At 40.1% G+C, this 12,155-nt stretch overlaps 1 protein-coding gene and 2 long non-coding RNA genes across 7 annotated transcripts in view; 2 read left to right on the top strand and 1 right to left on the bottom strand.

Annotated features, from left to right (window-relative positions):
- The window catches only part of SLC12A6 (solute carrier family 12 member 6), a 101,575-nt gene extending 91,234 nt beyond the window's left edge, over window positions 1–10,341 (bottom strand). For 3 of the 5 annotated variants that reach the window (XR_014810917.1, XM_084969356.1, XM_021099331.2), the window contains exons 1-2: window positions 9,098–10,341; window positions 8,691–8,977 (exon numbers count right to left, since the gene is read on the bottom strand). Coding sequence is in view for 3 of the 5 variants with exons in the window: in XM_021099331.2 (XP_020954990.1) it covers window positions 8,691–8,961 (271 nt within the window). In the remaining 2 variants the exon portion in view is untranslated. The remainder of the gene's footprint in view (window positions 1–8,690; window positions 8,978–9,097) is intronic. The other 2 variants (XM_084969353.1, XM_084969354.1) reach the window with 1 other exon arrangement.
- LOC146401763 (uncharacterized) overlaps window positions 1–12,155 on the top strand; it is a 909,931-nt gene that overhangs the window by 146,839 nt on the left and 750,937 nt on the right. The gene's annotated exons all lie outside the window — the stretch shown is intronic.
- Window positions 4,911–10,197, top strand: LOC146401768 (uncharacterized). Its single transcript, XR_014810922.1, has 2 exons — window positions 4,911–7,211; window positions 7,738–10,197. It is a non-coding gene; the product is annotated as an uncharacterized LOC146401768 (long non-coding RNA).

Below are 12,155 nucleotides of genomic sequence, written 5' to 3'. Positions count from 1 at the left end.
TGGTGAAAAGCTGAAAGAATTCCCGCTGAGATCAGGAACAAGAATGTCCACTCTTGCTGCTACTATTCAACATAACTAGCCACAGCAATCAGAGAAGTAAAAGAAATAAAAGGAATCCAAATTGGAAAGGAAGAAGTAAAACTATCACTGTTTGCAGATGACAGACTGTACCTAGAGAATCCTAAAGACTATACCAGAATACTGTTAGAGCTCATCCATGAATTTGGCAAAGTCACAGGATACAAAATTAATACACAGAAATCGACAGCATTTCTATATACTAACAACAAAAGATCAGAAAGAGAAATTAGGAAAGCAATCCCATTCACCATTGCATCCAAAAGAATAAAATACCTAGGAGTAAACCTACCTAAAGAGACAAAAGACCTGTACTCTGAAAACTATAAGACACTGATGAAAGAAATCAAAGATGACATAAATAGAAGGAAAGAAAGACCATGCTCTTGGAGTGGAAGAGTCAATATTATCAAAATGACTATTACTACCCAAGGCAATCTACAGATTCAATGCAATCCCTATCAAATTACCAAGGACATTTTTCACAGAACTCAAACACAATATTTTAACGTTTGTTTGGAAGCACAAAAGACCCAGAATAGCCAAAGGCATCCTGGAAAAGAAAAATGGGGCTGTAGGAATCAGGCTCCCAGACTTCAGTCTATACTACAAAGCAACAATAATCAAAACCATATAGTACTGGCACAAAGACAGAAATATAGATCAGTGGAACAGGAGAGAAAGACCAGAATTAAACCCACGCACCTACAGCCAACTAATCTATGACAAAGGAGGCAAGGATATACAATGGAGAAAAGACAGCCTGTTCAATAAGTGGTGCTGGGAAATCTGGACAGCCACATGGAAAAGAATGAAATTAGAACACTCCCTAACACCATGCACAAAAATAAACTCAAAATGGATTAAAGACCTGGATAGAAGACCAGACACTATAAAACTCTTAGAGGAAAACATAGGCCAAACGCTCTCCCACATAAATGACAGCAACATCTTTTCAGATCCACCTCTTAGAGTAATGATAGTAAAAACAAAAATAAACAAATGACACCTAATTAAACTTCAAAGTTTCTGCACAGCAAAGGAAACCCTAAACAAAACAAAAAGACAACCCACAGAATGGGAGAAAATCTTTGCAAATGAATCGACTGACAAGGGATTAATCTCCAAAATTTATAAACACCTTCTACCATTCAACACCAAAAAAAAAAACAAAAACAAACCCCATCAAAAAATGGGCTGAAGACCTAAACAGACCAAAGAAGACATACAGATGGCCAAAAAACGCATGAGAAGATGTTCAACATCACTCATTATTAGAGAAATGCAAATAAAAACCACTACGAGGTACCACCTTACACCAACCAGAATGGCCATCATCAAAAAGTCTACAAACAATAAGTGCTAGAAAGGTCGTGGAGAAAAAGGAACCCTAGTACACCACTGGTGGGATTGTAAATTGGTGAAACCACTGTGGAAAACAGGATGGAGATTCCTCAGAAAACTAACCATAGAACTACCATTTGATCCAGCAATCCCACTCCTGGACATCTACCCAGAGAAAACCATGACTTGAAAAGACACATGTACTCCAATGTTCATTGCAGCACTATTTGCAATAGCCAAGACATGGAAACAACCTAAATGTCCATCAACCGAGGAGTGGATCAAGAAGATGTGGTACATATACACAATGGAACATTACTCAACCAATAAAAGGAAAGAAACACCGGCATTTTTCGCAACATGGATGGACCTAGAAATTATCATGCTAAGTGAAGTCAGTCATACAATGAGATACCAACATCAAATGCTTTCACTGACATGTGGAATCTGAGAAAAGGACACAATGAACTTTTTTGCAGAATAGATACTTACTCAGACTTTGAAAAACTTATGGTTTCCAATGGAAACAGTTTGGGGGGTGGGGGGGTGTGCTGGAGTTGTGGGGTGGACATCCTATAAAATTGAATTGTGATGTTCATTGTACAACTATAAACGTAATAAATTCATTGAGTAATAAAATATAAAATAAAATAAAAATATTCCTCTTAGGAGTTCCTTTGTGGGTCTGCAGGTTACAAAATGAACTAATATCCATGAGGATGTAGGTGTGCTCCCTAGCCTGGCTCAGTGGGTTAAGGATCCAGTGTTGCCACAAGCTGTTGCACAGGTCACAGACGGACCTTGGGATCACGAGTTGTTGTGGCTGTGGCATAGGCTGACAGCTGCAGCTCTGATTGGACCCTAGCCTGGGAATTTCCATATGCCACAGATGCGGCCATAAAAAGCAAAAACAAACAAACAAAAAACAACAAAAACCCCCACATTCTCCTTATTCTAACAGGCCTAACATAGAAAAGCATAATTTTTATAAGACTCTTAGATTCACAGGAGGGTCTTCTTCCTTCTTTTCCATTCCAGTCAGGTAATAACAAAGCAAAATTTATGCAAATCTGGAGTCAAGAAACATACCGTTGGAGTTCCCGTGGCGCAGCAGTTAACGAATCTGACTAGGAACCATGAGGTTGTGGGTTCGATCTCTGGCTTTGCTCAGTGAGTTAAGGATCCGCCGATGCTGTGAGCTGTGGTGCAGGTTGCAGACGGGACTCAGATCCCGCACTTCTTTGGGAATTATTATATCATGCTGGGAATATATCCAGATAAAACTACCATTCAAAAAGATATATGCACCCCTATCTTCACAGCAGCACCATTCACAATAGCGAAGACATGGAAACAACCTGAATAAATGCCCATTGACAGATGAATGGATTAAGAAGATGTGGTACATATATACAATGGAATACTACTCAGCCATATAAAAGAATGAAATAATGCCATTCGCAGCAACATGGATGGATTTAAGAGATTATCATACTAAGTGAAGTAAGTCAGATATCATATGATATCACATACGTTGAATCTAAAATATGGCACAAAGGAACCTATCTACAAAAGAGAAGCAGACTCACAGACATAGAGAACAGACCTGTAGTTGCCAAGAGGGAGTAGGGAGGGAGAGGGATGGACTGGGAGTTTGGGGTTAGTAGATGCAAACTATTACATCTAAAAACGATAAACAACAAGGTCTTACTATATAGCACAGGGAACTATATCCAGTCTCTGGGGATAGACCATGATGGAAAAGAATATAAAAAAAGATTGTGTAGGAGTTCCCACCATGGCGCAGCAGAAACAAATGTGACTAAGAACCATGAGGTTACGGGTTCAATCCCTGGCCTCACTCAGTGGGTTAATGATCCTGCGTTACCGTGAGCTGTGGTGTAGGTCGCAGACACAGTTCAGATCTGGAGTTGCTGTGGCAGGCAGCAACAGCTCCAATTAGACCCCTAGCCTGGGAACCTCCATATGCTGCAGGTACAGCACTAAAAAGGCAAAAGACAAAAAAAAAAAAAACATACATATACATATACATACACACATGTATGTATATGTATATATGTATGTATATGTGCATATACATATACACATATATGAGTCACTTTGTTGTACAGCAGAAATTGGTATAACACTGTAAATCAACTATACTTAAAAAAAAAAAAATCAGTTGAAGAGCTTTTAAATACTACGGACAAAGAATGCTGCCTACCAAATCAGTGAACAAAGGATGTTGAGGCCATGAAGCCATCAGTCACTTCACCACCTCCAATTACCCTAAGGGGGCTTTCAATGGAGAAAAATAGGATACTGGCCCTAGATAGCTAAGGTACATCTCAAAGGAATGATACCAACAAGCACCGAATCTTGTATCTTCTTATGCTTAGAAAAGCACTAAATTCATTAACTGAAGATATCAGATTTTTCTTTAACAGTGATCTTTTCATGTTCTAACTACTTGTTTTTTCTGTTTGTTTGTTTTGCAAAAACTCCTGTATATCCCAGCTCCTTTCTTACCTGTTCATAATAGTCCCTCAGAGCTGAGAGGAATGTTTTCTGGGCTTTAGGTCCTAGTAAATCCACCAAATAAAACATAATTCAACAACATGATGCTCTGAAGATACAAAGAAAACTTTGTGTTCCTGTCCTCAAGATCCTCACAGCCTAATTAAGAAACATAAAATGTAAACAAACACAAAAAGTGAAATAATAACCCAAAATTAAGTTAAATATGTGCTATAGTAGTATTCTGTATAAGAGATATAGAGACATAAATAACTCATTTATTCTATCTGGATGTGGGGTTGAATGACAAAAAGGTTTAAGAAAGAATATGGCTCCTTGAAGAAGGGGTTTATCTAAATTATTTTTGCATCTCTATTGCTAAGAGCTCTCAATAAAAACTTGGTGACAGCCAGCCTCAAAGTTGGTATACTTTAAGTTCCTTGTCTCAACTGGCTTTTATTTTTTTGTTTGTTTTTAGGGCCACAGCTGTGGCATATGGAAGTTCCCAGGCTAGGGACTAAACTGGAGCGGCAGCTGCCGGCCTACACCACAGCCACAGCAACAGCAACTTGAGATCTGAGCTGCATTTGTGATCTATGCTGAAGCTTGTGACAACACCAGATCCTTAACCTACTGAGAAAGGCCAGGGATAGAATCCGAATCCTCAAGGACAGTAGTTGGGTTCTTAACCTGCTGAGCCACAATGGGAACTCCTCAACTTGCTTTTATTTTTACTCCACTTCAGAACCTCACTTTCCAGGCTGCACAATGGATCATGTTAACACTGGAGCTGCCCCACTTTTGAATCCATTAACTCAAACATTCAACTGTCTACAGTCTTTAATCCCACATCTTTCACTATCACTTTACCTCACCAAGTCCTCTAGTCTCCCCAGTCTCCATTTTTCCTCAGTTCATCACTCTCCTTTGCTGCATTTTTTTTTTACTGTATTATTCTAAAATTTGCCTTTTTTTTTTGTATTTTGCTATATACTTCTATTGCTGCATTTATCATACAGCATTATAACTTAAATGAAAATTTAGTTTCTTTCTCTATTAGATCATAATTTTCCTTAGAAGTTACTGGATGCTCTTTCTCACCCTGCATCCTTAACACCCATAACACGTGCTCAGTAAATGTTTGGTGAGACTGTTCCTATTATTTTCACCACTATTTCCATGAGCTCTCCAAAGTTAAAACATAGATTATCTATATTTTCCTAAGTATTTCCTATAATTCCTACTGGAGTGCCTCACACACATATCTGGGCCTCAGGAAGTAACTGTTGAGTTGTAAAAGGTGGAAATGTATTAGAGCCTGTTTAAGATATATAAAAATATGTTGTCTGACTTATTTTGGTATTATTATTTTTAACAATCATTTAAGTTAACCAAAAGGTTGTGAGGCAAATGTAGAAAATGCTCATCATAGAATTCCTTGGAGGCCTAGGAGTTAAACATCCAGTGTTGTCACTGCTGTTGTCAGGTTTGATGCCTGGCTCGGGAATTTCTGCATGCTGCGGGTGCGGCCAAAAAAATAAATGGTGTTTGACCAGAATTTGAGGTTCGCTATTAACATGCTAAGCCTCTTAAAATTGTTTTAAATTATCAAAGTGATAGTCTCAATATAAAAAAAATTGTACCTTCCCTTCTAAATTGTTTATAAAGGAAAATTCCCACTCTTCACCCTATTTTCATAACTGTTCAGAGGTATCCACTCTCAACCGTTACTTCTGTATCTTCAAGGCATTCCTCATGCGTAAGCAAGTAGAGTGCTAAGATTGATTGTATTTACCAACTGGATACTCCCCATAAATTCTAACGGAACCTTGACAAAATGAAAGAAAACTATAAATACTTTGATGGCAGACAGATAATTACTATTCAAAAGGCCAAGAGTAGAAAAAAATTAACACAGATAGAAATAAGAATTTAAAACTTCATTAAAAGAATTTAAAACTTCCTGTGTCACACACACACACACACCCGTTGGTTGTGTGATGCAATGTGAATAAAAGGTATATGACAAGATAAGAAACTTAAGGTGGGAAGAAATGTGGGAGGTATGGGAATTGTGTGAAAAGAAGAGAATCATATCAATGCTGCAACCAATAAAGGATATAGAAAGGCCTCCTCCTAGAAAAGTCACAGAATTCTAAATGTTGAAACAGCAAACACAATTCTGAAATACACTCTGCGCTTAAGGATAGAATCGATTGTAGAAAAGGGATTAGTTGTTTTCCTATACTAAATCCAGCCAAAAGACTAATATAGATAAACATATGTCCTTGATTCTCTTGACAACAGCATCCTTTGAAGACCTACATCTAAGTTTAATAGGGACATCTGCATATTATAAGGCCAAAGGTGAAATAATTCTATTTTTAACTCATTCCCTCTGATGGGGAATATATATCACAGGATGATCATCATCATAAGAATTTTTTTTAAAAGGTAGAAAGAGAAAAGTAGGTCATTGGGAAAGTAGGAAACTCGTTTCCCAAGAATACTCTAGGGAAAAGTGCAATTTGATCACTGGTCTGTTAATTTCGCTTTCATCTAGTAGCATAGAGTATTCAAGCATTAAGAAATATGTTGGAGAGCCAAGCTTTAACTTCTGTACCCACCTAAACAAGATAAGATTTCACCTAGACACGTCCCCAGTTTTACCCTTATGGTGTAAAGCGATACCACTCTAGACCTTAAAGAATGCTTATAGATAAGAAGAGCAGCCTAGACAAGGATCCTGTTTCTGCAAGACTACTAACATATTACTGAAAAAGTCTTTTTTTTTTTTTTTTTTTTAATTTTATGGCCACACTCCCATCATATGGAAGTTCCTAGGCCAGGACAATTCTGGCATTAAAAAAAATAAACACTGTTATAGTATTTATTTCCTGGTATTTTTACAACAAGTATGACATTACACCAGCATGTTACAAAGACAGTATGATGAGCAAAAACTCAATCTACAATTTAAAATTAATTTGTAAGAAGAGAAAATGATAAATTATTTTTTATTCCATAATGTAATTTTAACACCATGGGACATAGTGTAAAGTCTGCAAAGATTTAAAAACAGTGAAGTCCAGGAACTGACCTGTAATGTCTTAATTTAAAAAAAAAAAAAAGATTAGTCAAGGATAAGTGAATTCTAGGACTATAAATTTTACAAAGCCACCTTGTTCGAAACACTAAAAAAAGAGAAACAGGAGTTCCTATCATGGCTCAATGGTTAACAAACCCAACTAGCAACCATGAGGACGCAGGTTCAATCCCTGGCTTCAGTGGGTTAAGGATCTGGTGTTGCTGAGGCTGTGGTGTAGGCCAGTGGCTGCAGCTCCGATTCAACCCCTAGCCTGGGAACCTCCATATGCCACAGGTGTGGCCCTACAAAAGACAAAGAGACGAAAAAAAAAAAAGAAAAAAAAAACCACAACAACCAGAAACAGAAATAAGGAACTAAACTCATTCTGGTTTCCTGAACCCTTTGGGTTAGAGGAACAACATTTCTTGACACCGGAAGCTATGGTTTTCATCTTGGGGAGACTATTATTTTAAGAGCCTTTAAGATTCCTTTTTTTTTTTTTTTGCTTTTTAGGGCCGCACCTGCAGCATATGGAAGTTCTCAGGCTAGGGGTCAGATCAGAGGTACAGTTGCCAGCCTATGCCACAGCCACAGCAACGTAGGATCCTAGCCACAATCTTTGACCTACACCACAGCTCATGGCAATGGCTGATCCTTAACCCACTGAGCAAGGCCTGGGATTGAACCTGCATCCTCATGGATATTAGTTGGGTTTATTTCCACTGAGCCACACGGGAACTCCAGAGCCTTAAGAGAAGTTTTCATTACCAGATGGATCTATGCTAGTTAGAACATAGCATAAAACTAACACATGCAGCAGAATGGCATTTCTCAAACTTTTCTACTTCAGAGTCCAAAAAATGTTATGACCTCTGTTTTATTTCATCTCTCTTTTCCATCACCTCTTTCTCACTAAATCCAATGAAAACCTCCAAGCCTGATGACACAAACTGGTTTAAGGAGCTAAAGGTCTGCAATGGTCAACATAAGTCAGAAGTGGTTTGCAGGCTACTTCCTGACTACAAAGACTCAGTACTCAGTACATTTCATGGAAAGTTCAAAGTAAAACAATTAGGTGAGAATCAGGCCCTAAAAGCCTCTTTATAATTCTCCATTCCACAGGATAGCCCACTCAGATCTACCCAGCATCACCCTGAATAAGCTTAGCTACTTGAACCACTGTCTCTATAAAAAACAAAATTTTTAGAAGAATACTGTCATACAATATCTGAAGTCTTAGCAGGAAAGCCAATAACTAAGATATGATTAATAACTACTCTTTGTAAACGGCCTTAAAAGCAAACTGTAATAGTTAGAACACCAAAGATAGCCTTCCACTAAATTTTACAATTTAGGATTCTCCATGCTGAAAAATTATTAAATTCTTGATATTCATCCTTAACCAAAATACTCATTTCAATTCCAAAGAGACAAAAATGAAGTCCTCAAAACATACATCTACTTCCCATCTTGCCAATGCCAAATTACTACTGCAAAGAGCCACTATACTAACCATTATTTAGGGTTCCTGAGCATCTCAAAAAGAGGTCCTCCAGTGCCTGATAATTATTCCATAATAGAAAAATGATCTCACAGTATATAGTCATCCTGGATAAATATGCCAGAATGGAAGTATCCTGTTATCTACCTTTCTACTTACCCTCAGTAGCATCCGGGGGGTTGGAAGTCCTGTCACTGGCTGGGTCCAGGGCAACAGTTGCCAGTGAAGTGGTGGCTCCAGACATCTCACTCATAGGCTCACTCCGGCTTGTTTCAGGCACACTTTCCCGGGAGCTAAATCGTACTCGGGAACTGGATCGAGAGCTGAGGTCTGGACTGGTGTCTGACAAACCTGGAATGTCATCAATCTTTGTTGGTGTCACCATGAACCGAACTGAAGCCATCTTGGCGGTGGTTTCTGGAGGATGCATTTTGCTTTTTCTTTTCCTTTATAAGGACAAAGAAAAAAGAAAAATCCCACAAAACTCTTCCTCTTAAACGCTGACTACTTTGGACTGCAAAAGTTGAAAAGATAACTAAAAAAAAAAAAAAAAAACCCTCAATTACCTTGATTTACAACACACGAAAAGCCCCAAATAAGAATTCTTAGTCTCAGAATTCAAGCCGACTATTACAGAAAGTCCACTATCAGCAGCTGAAAAATATTTAAGGAAATAAAAAAGGACAAAACAATGCCAATCTCGGGTAACTTCGTTCCTTCAGAATGAAGAGATATCTAGTTTTCTCCTCTGGTCCGGAGATGCGGGCTCAGTGCTATGGTCCCAGTGAAGCAGGTGATGAAGCCTTTCTCCTCCCGTCCCTAAGGTTTCCGCCGATGTAGTTAGTCCTTTATTTGTAAATGTTCCACGGCTAGTTGAGCAAAGTGTGCACAAGCCCACCCTTATCAGGCGAATATAGCATAGATCAAATTTCGAAATGGTGTCCACCGGCCACCTGTTGTGTATCAGGTGAATACCCCACAGGTCTGGCTGGGAGGAGGTGTGTGTAGAGCCACCCGATGTTTCTGAGGCCGATAATCCACTTGGGTCTGGTGGGAGAGGTGCGCATGCATAACGGGAAAAATACCGCACACTGTGGATAGAGGAGAATGAGGAGAGACGGGTGAGCAGAGGAGGCTGCAGGGGCAGACCTTATTCCTGCCTCCGAAAAGTCTGCGGGGGTGGCCCGCCCGCTCTTCTGGCAGAAAGGTCCCTGGGATCTGGGAGGAGGCGGCTAGCGGCACTTCACTGAGGGTCGTGGCAGGTTGCTGCTAGTCCATCCAACCCCCGACCGGCTCGCGGGTTTCGCCTCCGTGTGACAGGACGGGCCACCCCTTTGCCGGAGACGCTTTCTCCCCTACCAGGGCTCCGGCGCAAGGTCAGCCCCTCGCTCTTCTTCCTTCGGGTCTTAACAGAAGAGGAGAAAGGCCTCGCAGGCTGGCCCTGGCTGAGAAGGAGAGAGCGGCGAGGATGAGGGTAGGAGGAGGAGGTCTCAGGTGCGGGATCCCGGCGCCAGCTGATGCGGGTGCGCGCGCAGCTGTTGTTTACGAGCCAGTAACTGTTTCCGAGCCGCAGCGTGCGCTGGAGGGCTCGGACCGCCAGGGAGGGAACCCCCTCCCCGGCCAGACACCAGAGCAGCAGTTACGTGACCTCGCCGCCCCCGGCCCCGGGCCCGGCGGGCTGTGCCCGCGCCGCCGCAGCCCCTCCCTTTCCTCCCTGCTCGTTCCTCATTCGAGGTTAACGGTCCGAAGAGAAGCCTAGGGGAGAGGACGAAGGGCGGAACCGTCCCGCGAGCGCCCGAAAGCCCCGCCCAATCTCTGCGGCCCTCGAGGCGGCGGAGAGAGCTGAGCGCATGCGCTCGCCCGCGTCGCCGCAGGACTGGGGGTCCAGAGGAGGGGGGGCCAAACTAGAGAGGCCCATAGCACGACGGGAATTGTAGTTAGTTGTGGGGCGGGGTTTTGCGCTGTGGGCATCAGAGAATAATGAATGCTTCTCCCTCTTGGTCCTGCAGTATTGCACTAACACACTTAGGAGGTGGAGATGACTCGGGTAGCAGGCGCTGCTCCATGCCCTCACAACCTCAAAAAATTATCTTTTTTGTCAGAGCATGCCTGACAATACCATTCATAATTTCTTTAAAAATTACAAAACTCTCAATACCATATATTTAGGTATGACCCTCGTTAAAGTTTTTAATGCAGTGGTCTATTCTAAAGCATTGCATGCTCAAGTTAAACACACTTTGTGCTTTTTTTTTCTTTTTCCTGTCCTTTGGAAAAAAATAGTCTTTCACGATGTATATACATTAGCAAATTATCATGTTATACACCTTAAATATGTACAATTTTATCAATTTTACTTCAGTAAAACCGGAAAAAAAAATGCTGTTCACTTTCTAGTCAGATTGAAAGTTCCATTAAAGAAAATGTCTTTTAGATTTGGAGGAAAAGACATTGAGATATCTTCTCTTGACTCCAGTCCCAGTGTTTTCCCTACTGCCACCAGCATATATTGTTCTTGGCACATTTATTTAATGCATGAATAGAGGTGTTCAATAAACTTTGACTCATCAATGTTTTGTTTGAAAGTTATTTTCTAAGCTTCAATTAAGACATTTGAATTCAAGAATCTGGGACTTGGCTTTCCTTGCTCAGCATAGGTGGAAATGTTTAAGATCATTCTAGCACTAGATCGTAACTGTACTTAAGACCTGAGCCAAGAAATCCCTTTTATCAAATGACACACAAAATCCAAAGTCTGGTTAAGAAGATACAGGTAACAAAATGAAAAATTCCTATTTAAAATGTAAATCTCTTCAAAGCTTGAGTCTCTTAATTCAGGCTCACAGCTTTCTTACTTGAGAAAGCAAGAAATTTACCTCCCTGAGAGATCAGTTTTCTCCTCAGGCAGGCCTGCTGTTCATTCAAATCTTACATGCTCCCTTTGTTTAAAAAAAGAAAAAAAAAAAAATCCTGAATTTCTACAACAGAGTTTTGTTTCAAATGATAGTATATTTTTATTCACTTTATACTAAAGACTCTTCTCTCATTTTTGAGTACATCTCAAGTGTTAATACATAGATCTCTTGAGGAAAAAGTCTGGTATATTCAAACCAATTTGCCTTTTCATTTCAACCTACACAGCAGGTAGCACAGAATAATACTAATCCTTTTTTTGCGGGGGCTAACTTATAAGGACAGAATCACAGTCAATATTTTTTTTTAATGGTAGAATTAGCTTATTGACTGTTGCTTAAAGAAACTTCCAGGGCAGATTCTTTTCCTAACCATTTGCAGAATTTCTAACATTTCTTCAATCATTACCCCCTGGTAGAATGGGACAACTCTAAAACACCTCAGATTCAAAGCTTGTAAGTGAACAGGCTAAGAAATAAAAAATTGCTTGACAGGAAGTGTGTCTCATTTCACCATTCCCATAAGCAGGTAATTGATTTGAAATCATCTGTCTTCCTTCTATTAACAGTGACCCAAGTCCAGAGGTTTCTTTTTTTTTTTTTTTGCTTTTTAGGGCCACATCTGCTGCATATGGAAGTTCCCATGCTAAGGGTCTAATCAGAGCTGCAGCTGCCGGCCTATACCACAGCTCACAGCAACACCAGATCCTTA

Source organism: Sus scrofa, chromosome 7 (genome assembly GCF_054392235.1).
Source record: "Sus scrofa isolate SSC_HxYL_T2T_F1_AM1 chromosome 7, Sscrofa_HxYL_maternal_Yorkshire_Landrace_v2.0, whole genome shotgun sequence".
Classification (NCBI taxonomy): Eukaryota; Metazoa; Chordata; class Mammalia; order Artiodactyla; family Suidae; genus Sus; species Sus scrofa.
This window is presented reverse-complemented; position numbering and strand designations above follow the sequence as displayed.